The 18,837-nt window shown below is 47.7% G+C and overlaps 1 protein-coding gene across 4 annotated transcripts in view; it reads right to left on the reverse strand.

Moving 5' to 3' along the window:
- septin10 (septin 10) overlaps positions 1–18,837 on the reverse strand; it is a 119,468-nt gene that overhangs the window by 15,829 nt on the left and 84,802 nt on the right. For 2 of the 4 annotated variants that reach the window (XR_011935189.1, XR_011935188.1), the window contains exons 8-11: positions 17,267–17,399; positions 9,360–9,550; positions 6,057–6,699; positions 5,855–5,902 (exon numbers count right to left, since the gene is read on the reverse strand). Coding sequence is in view for 2 of the 4 variants with exons in the window: in XM_072476709.1 (XP_072332810.1) it covers positions 5,896–5,902; positions 9,360–9,550; positions 17,267–17,399 (331 nt within the window). In the remaining 2 variants the exon portion in view is untranslated. The remainder of the gene's footprint in view (positions 1–5,854; positions 5,903–6,056; positions 6,700–9,359; positions 9,551–17,266; positions 17,400–18,837) is intronic. The other 2 variants (XM_072476709.1, XM_072476708.1) reach the window with 1 other exon arrangement.

The following is an 18,837-nucleotide window of genomic DNA, read 5'->3' on the forward strand; positions in this document are numbered from 1 at the left end:
AAGCCGGCAGCGGCTAAGGTGCTGAGGGGGTTTATGGACCAAATGGGAGGAGCGGACCCTTGGAGATTTGCAAGGCCGGGGGCTAGGGAATTTTCATTCTTCTCACACATCCATAAGGTTTATTCTCGAATCGGCTTTTTCATTTTGAGTAGGGCGCTGATAGTGAGAGTAGAGGATACAGAGTATTCGGCAATAGCCGTTTCGGACCACGCCCTGCATTGGGTGGCCTTTGAGATGGGGGAGGAGAGGGACCAGAGCCCGCTGTGGCGCTTGGAGGTGGGGCTGTTGGCGGACGAGGAGGTGAGCGAGCGGGTCCGAGGAAGTATAGAGGGGTACTTGGAGACCAACGACAACGGGGAGGTCCGAGTGGGGATGGTATGGGAGGCACTGAAGGCGGTGGTGAGGGGAGAGCTGATTTCCATTAGGGCCCACAAGGAGCGGGAGAGGCTGGTGGGGGAGATGGTGAGGGTAGACAGGAGGTATGCGGAAGAGCCTGAGGAAGGATTGTTGAGGAAGAGGCACAGCCTCCAGGCCGAATTCGACCTGGTGACCACCAGGAAGGCGGAGGTGCAGTGGAGGAAGGCCCAGGGGGCAGTCTATGAGTATGGGGAAAAGGCAAGCCGGATTCTGGCGCATCAGCTTCGGAAGCGGGACACAGCTAGGGAGATCGGGGGAGTTAAGGACAGGGGAGGGGAGCGTGGTGCAGAGTGGGGTTGGCATCAATGGGGTCTTCAGGGACTTCTACGAGGAATTGTACCGATCCGAGCCCCCACGGGAGGAATGGGCCGTTTCCTGGACCAATTGAGGTTTCCAAAGGTGGAAGAGGGACTGGTGGCCCCGATTGGGCTGGAGGAGCTGATCAAAGGGATAGGCAGCTTGCAGGCGGGGAAGGCACCGGGGCCGGACGGTTTCCCGGTCAAGTTCTATAAAAAAGATATATGGACCTGTTGGCCCCGCTGTTAGTTAGGACCTTTAATGAGGCAAGGGAGGCTTTACCCCCGACGATGTCCCAGGCACTGATCTTGATCCTGAAGCAGGACAAGGATCCCCTGCAATGTGGGTCTTACAGACCAATTTTGTTGCTAAACGTAGATGCCAAGGTGCTGGCGAAGGTCTTAGCCACGAGGATTGAGGATTGTGTGCCGTAGATCATCCATGAAGACGAGGCGGGGTTTGTGAAGCGGAGACAGTTGAACGCGAATGTGCGGAGGCTTTTGAACGTTATGATGCCAGCGAGGGAGAGGGAGGCGGAGATAGTGGTGGCGATGGAGGCTGAGAAAGCCTTCGATAGGGTAGAGTGGGGGTACCTGTGGGAGGTGAAGAGGTTTGGGGAGGGGTTTGTCAGGTGGGTTAGGCTGTTGTATGAGGTCCTGATGGCGAGTGAGGCCACAAATAGGAGGAGGTCCGAGTACTTTCGGTTGCACCGAGGGACGAGACAGGGGTGTCCCCTGTCCCCTCTGCTCTTCGCACTGGCGATTGAACCCCTGACTATGGCACTGAGAGAGTCGAGGAACTGGAGGGGGTAGGTGCGGGGTGGGGAGGAGCAAAGGGTGTCGCTTTATGCGGACGACCTGCTGCTGTATGTGGTGGACCCGGTGGGAGGAATGCCAGAGGTAATGAGGATCCTTAGGGAATTCGGGGACTTTTCGGGGTACAAGCTCAATATGGGGAAGAGCGAGCTGTTCGTACTTCAGCTAGGGGACCAGGAGAGGGGGATTGGCGAGCTCCCACTAAAAAGGGCAGAGAGGAGCTTCATATATTTGGGGGTCCAAGTGGCCAGGAGCTGGGGGGACCCTGCATAGGCTTAACTTTACAAGGCTGGTGGAGCAAGAGTTCAAGAGGTGGGACGAGTTGCCGCTGTCCTTGGCGGGTAGGGTGCAGTCAGTCAAAATGACAGTGCTCCCAAGGGTTTTGTTCCTGTTCCAGTGCCTCCCAGTGTTTATCCCGAAGGCTTTTTTCAGGCGGGTTAACAGGAGTATAATGGGGTTTGTGTGGACGCGAGGGACTCCGAGGGTGAGAAGGGTGTTCCTGGAGCGGAGTAGAGATAGGGGGGGGGGGGGGGCTGGCGCTGCCCAACCTCTGTGTGTACTACTGGGCCACCAATGCGACGATGGTGCGCAAGTGGGTGATGGAGGGGGCTGCATGGAAGAGGCTGGAGACGGCGTCCTGTGTGGGTACGAGTCTGGAGGCGCTGGCAACGGGGGCGCTGGCAACGGGGGCGCTGGCTCCAAGGAGGTATACCATGAGCCCGGTGGTGCTGGCGCCCCTCAAAAGTTGGGAGCAGTGGAGGCGGCATGGGGGGGGGGGGGGGGGGGGGAGGAGTTGGGGCCTCGGCGTGGACCCCATTATGGGGGAACCACCAGTTCGCCCCAGGAAGAACAGGTGGAGGGTTTTCGGGGTGGCACAGGGCAGGGATACGAACGTTGGGGGGCCTGTTTGTGGACGGAAAGTTCACGAGCTTGGGTGAGCTGGAGGAAAAGTACTGGCTCGCCCGGGGGAACACCTTCAGGTACTTACAGGTAAGGGCGTTTGCCTGACGGCAGGTGGTGGAATTCCCACGGCTACTGCCACACACAGTACAGGACAGGGTGCTCTCGGTGGGGGGGGGGGGGGGGGGGAGATCTCGGAACCTTACCAGGTGATGCAGGAGGAGGAGGCGGCCTCGGTGGTGGAGTTGAAACGCAAGTGGGAGGAGGAGTTGGGAGAGGAGATTGAAGAGGGGACGTGGGCAGATGCCCTAGGGAGGGTGAACTCTTCCTCCCTCGTGCACGAGGCTCAGCCTCATACAGTTTAAGGTGCTGCACAGGGGACACATCACCGGGACAAGGATGAGCCGGTTTTTGGGGGGGGCGAGGACAGGTGCGTTAGGTGCTCAGGGAGCCCAGCAAATCAGACCCATGTGTTCTGGGCATGCCCAGCACTGGAGGAATTTTGGAAGGGCGTAGTGAGGACGGTGTCGAGGGTGGTAGGATCCAGGGTCAAACCGGGCTGGGGGCTGGCAATATTTGGGGTGGCAGAGGAGCCGGGAGTGCAGGAGGTGAAAGAGACCGGAATTCTGGCCTTTGCGTCCCTGGTAGCCCGGCGAAGGATCCTTCTTCAGTGGAAAGATGAGAGGCCCCCAGGCGTGGACTCCTGGATCAGTGATATGGCAGGGATTATTAAGTTGGAGATGGTGAAATTCACCTTGAGAGGGTCGGTACAAGGGTTCTTCAGGCGGTGGCAACCGTTCTTAGACTTCCTGGCAGAACGATAGACATTGGTCAGCAGCAGCAGCTCGGGGGGGGGGGGGGGTTTACTTTATTTTTGTTTATGTTATTTACACTGGAGGGTTTGAGGGGGTGTATACACCTGTTGTGTCAAGTCGGGGTGTTAATGTTTAATTTATATTCCACAATTGATTTCTTTTCTTTGATGGGATGTGGAAGTTGCTGGCAAGGCCAACATTTGTTGCCCATTCCCATTTGCCTTTGAACTGAGTGACTTGCTTGCATTTCAGAAGCGATTAAGAGCCAAACACACCGCTGTGAGGCTGGTGTCATATGTAGGCCAGACCAGATAAGGAATGCAGATTTCCCCTCCCTGAAGGACATTAACAAAACAGATGGGATTTTACGAAAATCAGTAATAGTTTCATGGTCACTGTAGAGTCACTAGCTTTCAACTATGATTTTATGAATTCAAATAAAATTCCACCAACTGTCATGGTGGAATATTTGGATTTTGTTTATTGTCACGTGTACCAAGGTACAGTGAAAAGTATTTTTCTATGAGCAGCTCAACAGATCATTAAGTACATGAAAATAAAAGAAAATACATAATAGGGCAACACAAGGTACACAATGTAACTACATAACACTGGCATCGGGTGAAGCATACGGGGCGTAGTGTTAATGAGGTCAGTCCATAAAAGGGTCATTTAGGAGTCTGGTAACAGCAGGGAAGCAGCTGTTTTTGAGTCTGTTCATGCACGTTCTCAAACTTTTGTATCTCCTGCCCGATGGAAGGGGAAAGAGTAAGCCGGGTGGGAGGGGTCTTTGATTATCCTGCCGGCTTTCCCCAGGCAGTGAGAGGTGTAGATGAATCAATGGATGGGAGGTAGATTTGTGAGATGGACTGGGCGGTGTTCACGACTCTCTGAAGTTTCTTGCGGTCTTGGACTGAGCAGTTGCCATACCAGGCTGTGATGCAGCCAGATAGGCGGTTTCTATGGTGCATCTGTAAAAGTTGGTGAGAGTAAATGTGGACATGCCTTAGTTTCCTGAGGAAGTATAGGCGCTGTTGTGCTTTCTTGGAGGTAGCGTCAACATGGGTGGACCAGGACAGATTTTGGAGTTGTGTGCCCAGAGGAATTTGAAACTGCTAATCATCTCCACCTCGGCCCAGTTGATGCTGACGGGGTGTGTACAGTACTTTGCTTTCTGAAGTCAATGACTAGCTCTTTAGTTTTGCTGGCATTGAGGGATAGATTGTTGTCGCTGCTGTTGCCTTTTCTTCTTTTACACTGTCCTTTCTGTGGCTCTGTTCCAATTATGGCAATCAGCGAGTTTGCCCTTTTTTCTAGGTTATCTATATTCTGATGCTTAGAGTCGCCAGGTATCAAATGATACCACCCCAAGGTTCAACCGGCTATCGATCAAAGAGCCAAACACCAGTTAGTTAATTCAAGGTCAAGGGTACTTTATTTACACACAATTAGTCATGCAACATAAACACTACTAGTTAACTACACCTATCGACTAAGACAACCTGCACTTAACTTTGGGCACCCGGCTTAGGTCAGAGAAACAGTGGCCGCTGTTCGATTCTGGATCTATCAGGTTCGAAGGAGTAACTGCTGCTCAGCTAGGCTCATCCGTCTCGTAGTGAGCGTTGAACTTGGACTTGCTTCTGGTGTTGCTTCAATTGGAGATGGCCGTGACCGGGGTACCAGGTCCAAGAGAGGACGAACATGTGGCGAACTCTTCTTCTTATACTTGGGGGTTTTCGCGCTCTTTAGGGCGGTCCTTCAGTTTGGGCCCCACTAATTGGGTGATCCCTGATCACTCTGTTCGATACCTAACCAATAAGTGGGCGGGGATCTGGATGTCTGGGCGTGCCCCAAGCGGTCACTGACCCCTTTGTTTACGCTTCCCTTGAACAGGGAGTGGCGCCAAAATGTCTGGGATAGTACCAGTCGCTCGAGTACCAGTCCTTTGTTTTGGTGAAAATGGGCCATCAAATGCTAATCGGCCCCATTAAAATGCTAATTGGTCGGAGTTTCGATACCGTCTGGACTTCTTGCTTGCAAATATGCATTTCAGGCTCTGAGCCTGCCCGAGTCTTGGCTTGTCCATTTTACCCGTTAGGCTTTGCGAGTTTCTCTGTACCTAGTTGTAAGTGGCCATCCCAGATGGCTGCACTGCACCACTCCACTAGGTTCTCAATCTCCTCCTGTATTCGGACTCGTCGTTATTCGCGATCCAGCCCACTATGGTCGTATCGTCAGCAAACTTGTAGATGGAGTTGGAACCAAATTTTGCCACGCAGTCGTGTGTGTACAGGGAGTACAGTAGGAGGCTAAGTACGCAGCCTTGCGGCACCCCGGTATTGAGGAGGAGGTGTTGTTGTTTATTCTTACTGATTGTGGTCTGTGGGTTAGATTTTGAGGATCCAGTTGCAGAGTGAGGAGCCAAGTCCTAGGATTTGGAGCTATGAAACCATGTCCCCAGAGGATTAGTCTGGGCTGCACAATTACTAGTCCAATGATGTTACCACTGCACCACGGTCTACCCAACAATATTAGAGAATTGAATTTGCAAAAATAAGAAACAGAATTAAGTAACTGGTGCCTTTGTAGCCACCAAGGCATGCTTACCTTATAAAGTGAGATGCAGCATTACACAGCAAAACAAAAAATTAATAGCTGGAAGACAAAGCAAAGAAACAAAAATAATAATTAGCAATGTATAGTTTGGCAAATTGATTTGCAATGCCTCATTGAAACAAATTTAGTTTTGTAGTTACTATGCTTTTTGATTCCATATTTCCAAAATAATGCAACAAAATAAGCAGCTCACCTACAGTTTACAAGAGTAAGTTATTTTCAGGCTGTTGTACGTAGCAGCTCTCATCAATCATTAATTTTAGCAGCAAGTTCCTGAGTAACAAAGATCTACAGGATCCTAGGTTCAAAATCTAGTTTGTTTCATCTTTGCCTTCAGCCAGCATGGAGAAAGCAGGTCAAGCTCGTGCTGTATTTCTGTCCAGTAGCTTTGGTGAAGCAATTGTTTGTAGAAGCAGAGTGAGGAGTTCAGTCATTCAGCTTTGATGCATCACCCAATATTGCAATTATCATTCACAAGTTTTGAAGATTAAATTATACATAGAGCTCCAGAGTTAACTGACTATATCTAGCCTCTTCCCCCAAACAGCAGTTCAATCAATTTCCTGCATGTTAGTATTGGTTCGAACTTGTATTACCAGAAATATATTCACTTAGCAGTGACTTAAAATAAAAAAACATTCATTTGGCTTGTTGGTCTGTAGTGTGGAATTGGAAGGAATTCCACATTTGTCCATCATTGAACAGAAATGTCCTCCCATCCATTTAAATAACTTTATAACACTCGCATTTGAATGTGGCAAAGTTTCAGGTAGATATTGTCCTGTGTAACCTCATGAGTCACTGCCTTTGGGATAAGGAAAGGCAATTTCAATTACCTGTAAAAAAAAAAAAGATTTCTCTTCTGGGGAGGAATTAAAATAAAAACATCCTTAATCCTAAAGCAATATAAAATAAATCCATATGCATAGTACTGTGGGATAGCAACAGTTATGATGCATTTTACCATACAAAACATAGACCATCTGGGATTCTCCTGTGGCGGGATCCTCCGCTTTGCCAGCAGCTAACACACACCCGCGGGTTTACCGACAGTGTGGGGGGGGGCACAATGGGAAACCTCATTGGCCAGCTACGGGAACGGAGAATCCCACTGCCGGCGGGGGCGCACCACATCGGAAAATGGGAGAATCCCGCCCCATATTTATCAAAGACAGAACTGATAAAATTCCAAAAAACAAAATTCTCAGAACCTTTCTGAAACTTGCATGATTGCAGAAGAGTCATTCATCTCATAACCAGTACCAGAAATAGTTAGACTAATCCAGTTTTCCTGCACTTTCCCTGATGTTTCGTATTCTTTAATCACTTAAATCCAATTTCTTCTCAAATGATGAGATTAACTCTGCTGCAGTAGTCACCGGTGGCATTTCATTTTTATTTTTAACATCTTAGGCGCAAAGAAAATTTATAGGGCAGAATTTAACCAAAACATTTCTAAGTTCATTTGTTCCGGGTTTTTCGGGACGTTTCTGGTGGGTTTTGCTGGCGAGTTCCCCACTGCTATCAAATGATACTTTTTTGGGCCCTGGGTAGTTTCTCACCGGGTTCGTCCACATTTTGATTTTTTTTTCAGCACTGGGGAGCTGAACTTAGAGATCAGGTCATCATTTTGATCTCGAAATGAGCTTGTAAGTCCTCCACCCCCCCCCACACACATGGGCACTACAGATCCCCCCCTCCACTCAGTGAGGACACCCCGCCAGAGGTCCTCTTGTGAACCCCCCCCACCCCGATCCATGCTCCCTTATAGGCTGTGCCCTTCCCAACCCCCCAGAGGCCTCAACTTACCTGCCATGCACCTCCCACCCTTCAAACCCATCCTCTGCCCTCCTTTCATGGGCATGCCCCCCCCACCTTTGGCAGTGCCACCCTGGCACCTCGGCACCCTTGCAATGCTCCTACCAGTGCCCATGTTCCAGGGGTAAGGCCAGGGGGCCACCCTGACCACCGAGGGGGTCATTGATTACCCGGGAGACTCCCCGGGTACCATTCCACCTGGTCCACATTTGTCTCAACCAGTACGGAATGGTGCCGGCTGCTGCCTCACAGGAGAGGCCAGTTGATCCCGGTAAGCGGGTTTAAACCCTACTTAGGCGTACTCTGTTTGGTATCGCCCCTTTTGGGTGGGATTCCGATGCCTCGTGGGACTTGGGTATATCTCACCAAGGCATAAAGACTGCAGGGAAGCCCACGAGAGGCCTGTCCCGAGATCTACCGGCTAGGCTGCGCTCTCGCTCGAGCGCAACACGACTGGTAGATCACACCCATAAACTACCTTCTCATGCTAAATCCAAACTTGTGCTCTTTGTCACTAATTGAAATAGTTTTTCAATTATTAACACGCCAAACCATTAATTTAAATAAAAACATATCTATTAGATTAATTCACCTTCACAGCTCTAATGAATATAATACTAGTTTTTCCATGTCTCGCATTAATCGATTCACTGCTATCACCCCACTGAATCTACATTTAACTATGGCTTCAATATGCCACGGTCCCAAAGTGACAAAGTGAAAATAACCGATTAACCACCGTCTTGCATAAATTTTAGATTTGCCTTCTTGTTTTTGCATTCAGCATATCCAAAATTTCATTTGCCATTTATTTTAAAATCGTTTTTCTTCTGTCAATTAGGTTGTATCTGCTCGGTTTTATTTAGAATATACTTCTATTCTTTGTTCTCCTCCCTCAAAATGTACTACTTCATATTGATATTATTTTGCGTTATTCTGTGACTGGCGCAAACAATCATAGAATCCCTACAGTGCAGAAGGATGCCATTCGGCCCATCAAGTCACACCGACCCTCTGCAAGAGCACTCCACCCAAACTCACTCCCCGCCATATCTCAAGAACCTTTTAACCCAAACTACACATCTTTGGACAAAGGGCCAATTTAGCATGGCCAATTCACCTAACCTGCACATTTCTGTACTGTGGGAGGAAACCGGAGCACCCAGAGGAAACCCATGCAGACACGGGAAGAGTATACAAGCTCCACACACAGTCACTCAAGGCCGGAATTGAACCCATGTCCCTGGCACTGTGAGGCAGCAGTGCTAAACACGATGCCACCATGCTAATGGGACTCACTTTCTCTTACATACATTGTATCAATAGGAAATCAATTCGCAGATGCCCTCAGGTAGAAAGCAAATTTGGCAGCATGTCTTAACACTGTAGAATATGTAGAAACTCCTGATCTTGCTCAAATTTAGTTCTTATAAACATAAACAATTAGTTTTTCTTCCCTAACATCTTGTCAAGCACACCTTGATTTTTCTTTCATTCCTCAATTACTTAAAATAAAAAAAACCTTCTTTATTTTTATTCACTTCCTTTAAATCCCAAGCAATATGCACCATCTGCTGCCAAAAATACCAGGTGGGAAACTTCTACTATTTTTGCTGCAAATGCTAGAGGAAAAACAATGCTTTTCAAAACATTCATTTTACATCAAGATTGTACCTACTTTTTGCGGTCCTTGTCTTTCTTGAGATTCATTTGTGGCGCAGTCTGGAATGCCTGGCCCTGTAGCAATTCAGTTGCAGCCTTCCTCTTATTGAAGATACTCATCTCTTCATCCAAGACACTTTTTTTTTCATCCAACTTCTTTCTTTCTTCCTGGTGCATTTTCTTTAAATGTTCAAATTTATCTTGCAACTGGCAAAAAGATTTTTTTTTTAAAAAATGGTCATAAACTCAGGTTCCACAAGATGGCAGTAAATCCCAAAGACTTTCTCAGTACAGGGCCTTGCTTATAAAGCAGTTGTGGATAATTCATGTAAACCTTCCTTGTGCACAATTTTAGGCTTCTCCACAGTTGCTGTGCACACATGTAGGTCTTTTCCCTCTCTCCACTCCTATTTTTAAAAAAAATTAATTCAGTCTGCAGAGATATTGTACCATACAAGTGATTAGTTTTTCTTCCTTAAAATGTTGTCAAGCATATCTTCATTTTTGTTTTCATTCCTCAATTATGTAAAATAAAAATTCAAGTTTGTTCCTTAATTATCAACCTCCTTTAAAACAAAAGAAGTATGCACCATCTCCTGCCAAAGAAAAGGTGGGAGCAAACTTGTTCCCAGGTGTTAGACTGTTGGTTGCTACTCTAGATTTTAATTTTCCTTCTCTGTTGGGAACAAACAATTTTGTTTAAATTAAGTCAAAAATTAAAAATGAATTTTCAAAAATAAACACACTTTAGATGCAAAATTCAGACCATTTAAGTTAACAATAAAGGCTCAATTACAATTATTCACCTGACAAAGCCTCTTGAATCAGCAATGTCACTTTATACTGCTAAAACAAAAAGATTTACAATTACAGCTCAACAGAATCATACTACAGTTGGCAGTGAGAATGGCACAGTAGTTAGCAGTGCTCCTCACAGCTCCAGTATCCCTGGTCAATTCTGGCCTCGGGTGATTGTGTGGTGTTTGCACTTTCTCCCCGTGTCTGCGTGGGTTCCCTCAGGATGCTCCAGTTTCCTCCCACTGTCCAAAGGTGCGCAGGTTAGGTGGATTGGCCATACAAATTTGCCCCTTACTGTCTAAAAAAAGGTTAGGTGGGGTTACTGGGATATGATGGAGACGTGGGCTTAAGCAGGGTGCTCTTTCCAAGGGCTCGTGCAGACTCGATGGGCCGAATGGCCTCCTTCTGCACTGTAAATTCCATGATTCTATGATTCATAAATTAGATAATCACTATGGATACACCAGACTAATTCATCAATTTACCGCTACACCTGAGAAAAAGGTTAATAGTAATTTTATAACCGTGCATTTTATACAATATATTGGGTTTACTTTATTTTTGAAAAAATGTTAACGCTGGATTTAATCCTTGCGAGTTCAATCATACAACTATTTATTTACTATCCCCAGTACTCTTTGTTCACAAATGTAAGCGCTTTAGTAAGTATTAATATGCCAAACTTGTTCCCAATCAAGTGTAATCCATCCAGTCAGTTGCAGCAGCTAACGCATATTCAACAAGACATGCACGTAGGACATCACACAATTTCACACTGTTTTTCCCTTTTCTAATGCTATAATGTTGCAGGACCATTTCACTTGGTGCCATTTTGATAATTTGTTGAACAACTGGTCCACTGTTTATCATGAGGAGTTACTCTCACTCACTACACCAAATGAGGGAGGTCATTCAGCCCATTGACTCTGCACTGGCTCTCTGAAAGAGCTGTAGATTACTTAGGTTAGACATGTTCCAGATGTACACTTAAACCACAAAGATGCAATTTTCATCACTGATTTTTTTTAAAAAATTCAATAGCTTTGAGGTTAAGTGTTTTCATTTTGTGAAGTTTAATTGTACTGAATTTGTACATTTTTGGACTGAAAACTACATTACTAAATTGACAGTACATAGTTTGTTAGGAAATAAAAGTGTCTTGCTATATATCTCTCGTGGTAAACTTATTTCCTTTTAACTGAACTGCATGGTAATAAGCTGAAATTTGGCAGTTTTTTGCTGAGAATTTGATTGGGGTGAATTTTCACCACATTGGTAGAAGTTCCTTTACTGGTGGAAATTCATTTTCAGGTGAATCCAGAATCTGCCTGCACTTCTCCTATTCCATAGCAACTTAAAGAATGAACACCAAAAAAAGTCAATCACATTTGTCTCACAATTAATTAATTAGGAGAGTGATGCATAATGTCAAAGGACATCCACCTAGCAACACTCACCAGAACTGATTAATTAAATCCTGGTGACAGCATAATTTATTTAATAACGGTTTGAAATTGGCCCTACCCTTTTGTTGCCATGCTAACAAAGTCTGTTTAAGTCAACTTTCTTAGTGTGCTGAACCTTGGTGCACAGAGGAGAAATAAAGCAGTTTGTGTTGTTTATTAGCTCTGCCTCATTTGCACTGAACTATCTGTTTTAATTACATCCAAACACCTCAATTATGTGCATAACACATTACCTACCTACATTTTAATGACCTAAGTATTTTTGTATGTATTATTAATTTTTAAAATTTAATTTTGATAAAGAATTTTGATATCTATCTTCAACTTATATGTTGTGTGACTTCCGGTTGCGGCTATGCCTAGGCAGGTCGCACGTTCGGTAGCCCCCACCGGGAATGGACTTTTGGGCTCTTCAGAGGAGCCCAAACGGCAATTGTTCGACGGCTTCCAGTGTGGGAAGGTGACAGCAAGGTCCCCCCCATCAGTATATGGATTGGACCAGGAATGCAGCGGTTAAAAAAGTGATCCTGGTGCAGCGGGACGTGCGAGGGAGAAAAAGCAAGATGGCGGCAGGTGGAGACCAAGCAGCGTGGGCGCAGGAGCAGCAGGAGTTTCTTTAACGCTACTTCGAGGAGCTGAAGACAGAAATGCTGGCGCCAATGAAGGCGGCGATTGAGAAGCTTATGGAGACCCAGAAGGCCCAAGGGGCGGCGATCCGGGAGGTGCGGCAAAAAGCTTCAGAGAACAAGGCCAAGATCTTGGGCCTGGCGGTGAAGGTGGAGGCACACGAGGTGGAAAGATTTGAGGACCTGGAGAATAGGTCGAGGAGGAAGAATCTTCGGATTCTGGGTCTCCCTGAAGGAGTGGAGGAGCCCGATGCCGGGGCATATTTGAGCACGATGCTCAATTCGCTGGTGGGCATGGGAGCTTTCCCGGGGCCCCTGGAGCTGGATGGGGCTCATCGGGTCCTGGCAAGGAGACCCAAAGCCAACGAGCCGCCAAGGGCTGTAGTGGTGAGGTTCCACCGCTTTCTGGACAGAGAGTGTGTCCTGAGATGGGCCAAAAAAGAGCAGAGCCGCAGGTGGGAGAACACAGAGATCCAAATTTACCAGGACTGGAGTGCGGAGGTGGCTAAGAAGAGGGCTGGTTTTAACCGGGCTAAGGCGGTGCTCCATCGGAAGGGGGTGAAGTTTGGGATGCTGCAGCCAGCGTGATTGTGGGTCACGTTCCAAGATCGGCACCATTATTTTGAAACGCCTGATGAGGCATTTATCCAGACTGAAAAGTTGGACTCAAACGGAGGGTTTGTCGTGGGGGGATGTTTACTGTGTTTACTGCGTTTGGGGAATGTTCTTTTTGTTTTGGTGCTGGGTGGGGATGGGTGAATGGATTTGATGTGGGGGCTGTGGGAGAGTGTGGGCGTCGGTCTTGGAGGGGCAGGGCCCCTCGGAGGAAGAGGGGTGGGGGTGTGTGGAGGCCCAGGGATGGGGAGTTGGGGGTAAGACCGCAAAAAGGAGCTGCGCCAGAGGGGGCGGGGCTGGCTCAGGAAAAGCACGGGCTTTTTTCCCGCGTTAGGGAAGGATGGGGACGGGGCCAGGGGGGGGGGGGGGGGGGGGGTGCTGGAGAGGTGTACACACTGACTGCCAAGGGGTGGGAGGATTCTCACACCAGGGGGGTCGATGGAATGGCAGGAGAGGCCGGGGTCAGCTGACTTACGGGACTGTCATGGGGGAGCAAAATGGCTAGATGAGGATCTAGCGGGGGGGGGGGGGGGTTGCTGCTGCATTGGCCAAAGGGGAGCTGGAAGTAGGAGAGATAGTCGGGGTGGGAGTCTGCCGCCTGGGGGACTGGAGGGTGCGGGAGGCGCGGGCACGTGGCTGGCCTAGAAAAGGAGATGGCTAGTCGGCGGGGGGGGGGGGGGAGTAGCCCCCCGAACCAGCTGATAACTTGGAATGTATGGGGCCGAACGGGCCGGTCAAGAGGGCCCGGGTGTTCGCGCACTTAAAGGGACTGAAGGCAGACGTGGTCATGCTCCAGGAGACTCATCTGAAGGTGGCAGATCAGGTTAGGCTGAGAAAGGGATGGGTAGGGCAGGTCTTTCATTCAGGGCTGGATGCGACGAACAGAGAGGTTGCAATACTGGTGGGGAAGCTGGTGTCGTTCGAGGCACTGAATATTGTAGTGGATAATGGAGGTCGATATGTGATGGTGAGTGGTAGGTTGCAGGGGGTGCGGGTGGTACTGGTTAACGTATATGCCCCGAATTGGGATGATGCCGGATTTTTGAAACGCATGCTGGGTCGGATTCTGGATCGAGAGAGAGAGAGAGAGAGAGAGAGAGAGAGAGAGAGAACGAACTTCAACACGGTGCTGGACCCAGCACTGGACCGTTCTAGGTCCAGGACGGCTAAGAAGGGGGTTTATGGACCAGATTGGGGGGCTGGGGGAAGGAGGGGATGTGACGATTCCTGGATCAGCTGAGGTTCCCGAGGGTGGTGGAGGAGGAGGAGGTGGCTGGTTTGGGGGCGCCGATTGGGCTGGAGGAGCTGGTTAAAGGATTGGGGAGCATGCAGGCGGGGAAGGCTCTGGCGCCGGATGGGTTCCCGGTTGAATTTTACAGGAAATACGTGGACCTGCTGGGCCCGTTGCTAGTGAGGACTTTTAATAAGGTGAGGGAGGGGGGTGATCTTGCCCCCGGCAATGTACAGGGCGCTGATTTCTTTGATCTTGAAGCGGGACAAGGATCCATTGCAATGTGGGTTGTATAGACCGATCTCGCTCCTCAATGTTGACGCTAAGTTGCTGGTGAAAGTGCTGGCTACGAGAATTGAGGACTGTGTCCCGGGGGTTTATTCATGAGGACCAGACGGGATTTGTGAAGGGTAGGCAGCTAAATACAAATGTGCGGAGACTCCTCAATGTGATTATGATGCCCTCGGTGGAGGGGGAAGCGGAGGTAGTGGCAGCTATGGACGCGGAGAAGGCCTTTGATCGGGTGGAGTGGGAGTATCTTTGGGAAGTGTTGCGGAGGTTTGGGTTCAGGGAGGGGTTCATCAGTTGGTTCAGGCTGCAATATAGAGCCCCGGTGGCGAGTGTGGCTACGAACCGGCGGAGGTCGGAGTACTTTCGGCTGTACCGGGGGACGAGACAGGGGTGCCCCTTATCCCCCTTGTTGTTTGCACTGGCAATTGAGCCGTTGACCATGGCACTGAGGGAGTCCAGGAAACGGAGGGGACTGGTCCGGGGGGGGGGGGAAGGAACACCGGGTGTCGTTGTATGCCGACGATCTGTTGTTGTATGTGGCGGATCCAGTGGAGGGGATGGCGAAGGTCATGCGGATCCTTAGGGAGTTTGGGGACTTTTCGGGGTATCAACTCCACGTAGGGAAGAGTGAGCTCTTTGTGGTGCATTCAGGGGACCAGGTAAGGGGGATAGACGAGCTACCGCTGATGAGGGCGGAAAGGAGCTTTCGGTACCTAGGGATCCAAATAGCTAGGAGCTGTGGGGCACTGCACAAGCTCAATTTGACGCGGTTGGTGGAGCAGATGGAGGAGGATTTCAAAAGATGATATATGCTGTCACTCTCACTAGCGGGTAGGGTGCAGTCGGTCAAAATGATGGTCCTCCCGAGGTTCCTCTTTGTGTTCCAGTGACTTCCCATTTTGATCCACAAGGTCTTTTTCAAACGGGTAAGCAGGAGCATCATGGGATTTGTGTGGACGAATAAGACCCCGAGGGTGAAGAGTGTGTTTCTGGAGCGTAGCAGGGACAGGGCGGGGCTGGCGCTGCCGAATTTGTGTGGCTATTATTGGGCTGCCAATGTGGCGATGATCCGCAAGTGGGTAATGGAGGAAGTGGGGGCGGCATGGAAGAGGCTAGAGATGGCGTCCTGTGTCGGCATGAGCCTGAGGGCACTGGTGATGGCACCGCTGCCGCTCTCGCCGACAAGATACACCACGAGTCCGGGGTGGCGGCGACGCTGAAGATCTGGGGGCATTGGAGACGACACAGGGGCGAGGTGGGAGCTTCGGTTTGGTCACCGATTCGGGAGAATCATCGGTTCGTCCCGGGAAGGATGATTGGGGGGGTTTCGGAGCTGGCATCCGGCAGGGATTAGAAGAATGGGGGACCTGTTCATTGATGGGATGTTTGCGAGCCTAGGGGCGCTGGAGGAGAAGTTTGGGCTACCCCCGGGAAATGCTTTCAGGTACATGCAAGTGAGGGGGTTTGTGAGGCGGCAGGTGAGGGAATTCCCGCTGCTTCCGGCATGTGGGATTCAGGACAGGGTGATTTCGGGTGTGTGGGTTGGAGAAGGCAAGGTTTCGGCGATTTACCAGGAGCTGAAGGAAGAGGAGGAGGCCTCGGTGGAGGAGCTAAAGGGCAAGTGGGAGGAGGAGCTTGGGGAGGAGATAGATGAGCGTCTGTGGGCTGATGCCCTGAGTAGGGTCAATTCTTCCTCCTCTTGCGCCAGGCTCAGCCTAATACACTTCAAGGTTACTCACAGAGCGCATATGACAGGATGGGTTTTGGGGGGTTTTGCCAGGACTATGTCCAAGGTGGTGAACGCCCAGGTCAAGCCGAGCTGGGGATTGGCATTATTTGGGGTATCGGATGAGCCGGGGGTGCAGGAGGTGAAAGAGACCGGTATTCTGGCCTTTGCGTCCCTGGTAGCCCGGCGGAGGATTTTGCTACTATGTAAAGATGCGAAGCCCCCTCTTGTGGAAGCTTGGATCAATGACAAGGCAGGGTTGATCAAGCTGGAGACGATAAAGTTTGCCTTGCGAGGGTCTGTGCAAGGGTTCTCCAGGCGGTGGCAACCGTTCCTAGACTATCTCGCGGAGCGTTAGGAGGAGGTCAGCAGCAGCCCAGGGACGGGGGGAGGGGAGGGAGTTCTTTTGAGGTGGTGTTTGGATGAAGGTGTTTTTTTTCCCCTATTTGTGCTTTTAAATGTTACATGGGGGGTTATTGTATATGGGGGAAATCCAATGTATAATTTCTGATTGTTGTGTTTTTGTTTCTTTTTTCTTATGGGGGGAGGGGGGGGGGGGGGGGGGGTGTTGAAAATTTGAATAAATATATATTTTTTAAAAACTTATATATTGTGTGGCAGATCCTGCTGCACCCATGCCAGAGTACATTCCCTATATCCTTAATCAGTTTCCTAGTTCTCAATCAATTACTGCCCATCCTGGTTGTAAGTGTGTGCCCACAGCAATGTTAGGTAAAGATTTCAAGACATTCCTTTTGTGACGATGACCAGTGATATTTGTCCAAGTCATGGTGATGAAGGACTTGGAGGTGAAGGTGTTTCCACAATGTTGGAACTCATGGTCTTTGCAGAAAAGGTTGCATGGGAGGAAACTTGTATATAACCAAATTGTATCTCATTTGATAATTAGAAATATTCTATTTTTCTACAAATGCTATACTAATGCAGATGAAGTATCCCAACACAATGACAGAAGCAAGATTTTTCAGGAATTGGACCAATTGTAAAACTCCACAGTGTTTGTCAAGCCCCTTTCGACTGTTTTGTGAACAAGTCACAATACTTAATCTACTAGCTTTGTTACTTGGGTACTATACTGCATTTGTGTATAATATGTAGGATGAGAGTTTGTGCAAGCTCATATATTATGGAAAGCAAGTCTTTCAGTACCTCCCTCTCTGCCTCTTTTAACTGAGACTCTTTTTCTTTGACTCGCATCACAAACATTTGCCTCATTTCTTCTTCCTTTCTCTGAAGGTCACCAAGAAACTCGTTCCTCTTTGCTTCATATGTTTCTTGAAGGCTGGAAGAAAGTATTAACTAATTGTTAAAAAAAAAAACCTGGGTATAGATGCCAAAGTTATACAAACATGCCGATTTGAAAATTTCAAACCTCAAGATTATTCCATTAACTGAAGACTTTTCACAAATCACAACCATTCAATTGTGAAATTAAATAACTAATAGGATTGGCAGCATTATTTCTGTAGTTACTACACCAAGAAAAAATATTTTCTGCAATAAGATTGCTTTTCATTTGGTAACTGACTGGCTTTAGGAAGTTAGGATCAGCAGTGAATTTTGAGAGTTTGCCACACACAAACAAGTTAAAAAAAACTTTTGTCTTAAAAGTGGCAATTAACAGAATCAGAGACAAATAGTATGAACGCTAGTTACAAGCAAAATCATAGTTTAAAAACATGCACACACCCTCACTAGCTAAACCGTCAGCTAGTAAAGTATATTATAAATGACCTTTATTCGTGTCACAGGTAGGCTTACATTACACTGCAATGAAGCTACTGTGAAAATTCTATCTATCTTCAACTTGTATGTTGTGTGGCAGATCCTGCTGCACCCATGCCAGAGTACACGCCCTCTATCCTTAATCTGCTTCCTAGCTCTCAATAAATTACTGCCCATCCTGGTTGTAAATGTGCGCCGACAGCAATGTTAGGTAAGGATTTCAAGATTTTCTTTTGTGACGATGATCAGTGATCATATGTCCAAGTCAAGATGGTGTATGATTATATTCCACATGACATCTATTATAATTTCAGTGCAGGGATAAATTATTTAAGCATGCAAGTCAATCATTATACAGAATATGTAGTTTATGTTAAGTATCAAATCTGGTTAACTGGATTAAAAAATGCTGAACAGTCAGAAGTTTGTGAGAATTAACTGCTGTATCTTGAAATTGCAGACTGAAACTCACAATTTTTCATTAGGTGAATTGGATGAACAAACAGATGGATTTGAATCTGATAATTAGGAAAACTTCCCATTGTATGACATGCTCCAAAATCTCCCTCTTCCTTCTCCTACACAGTTATGTCTTTACATGAGGCAGACAAGAACAATTAAACATAATTGAATACATGATAATCACACCATCATGTGGAATATAACACACTTTACTAGCTAGCTGATGGTTTAGGGTGTGTGCATGTTTTTAAACTATAATTTTGCTTGTAACTAGTTTAAATTATTATTTTTCTGCGATTTTTTAAATTGCCACCTTAAGACAATGAGTTTTAAACTTTTTTTTTTAGAAAATATTTTATTGAAGCATTTGTAATTTTCAGTTTAACACATTAACATTTCTTAACATTTCGTAAACAACCACGCGGGCCGACACATGCAAAACACCTAAACGAACAAAAAACAGAAAATAACGTCCCCTGCGACCCCAACCCTATTCCTTAATTACCCGTATATTAAGTTCCCTGTCGTTATCT

The sequence above is a fragment of the Scyliorhinus torazame genome, chromosome 15 (genome assembly GCF_047496885.1).
Source record: "Scyliorhinus torazame isolate Kashiwa2021f chromosome 15, sScyTor2.1, whole genome shotgun sequence".
Taxonomy (NCBI): domain Eukaryota; kingdom Metazoa; phylum Chordata; class Chondrichthyes; order Carcharhiniformes; family Scyliorhinidae; genus Scyliorhinus; species Scyliorhinus torazame.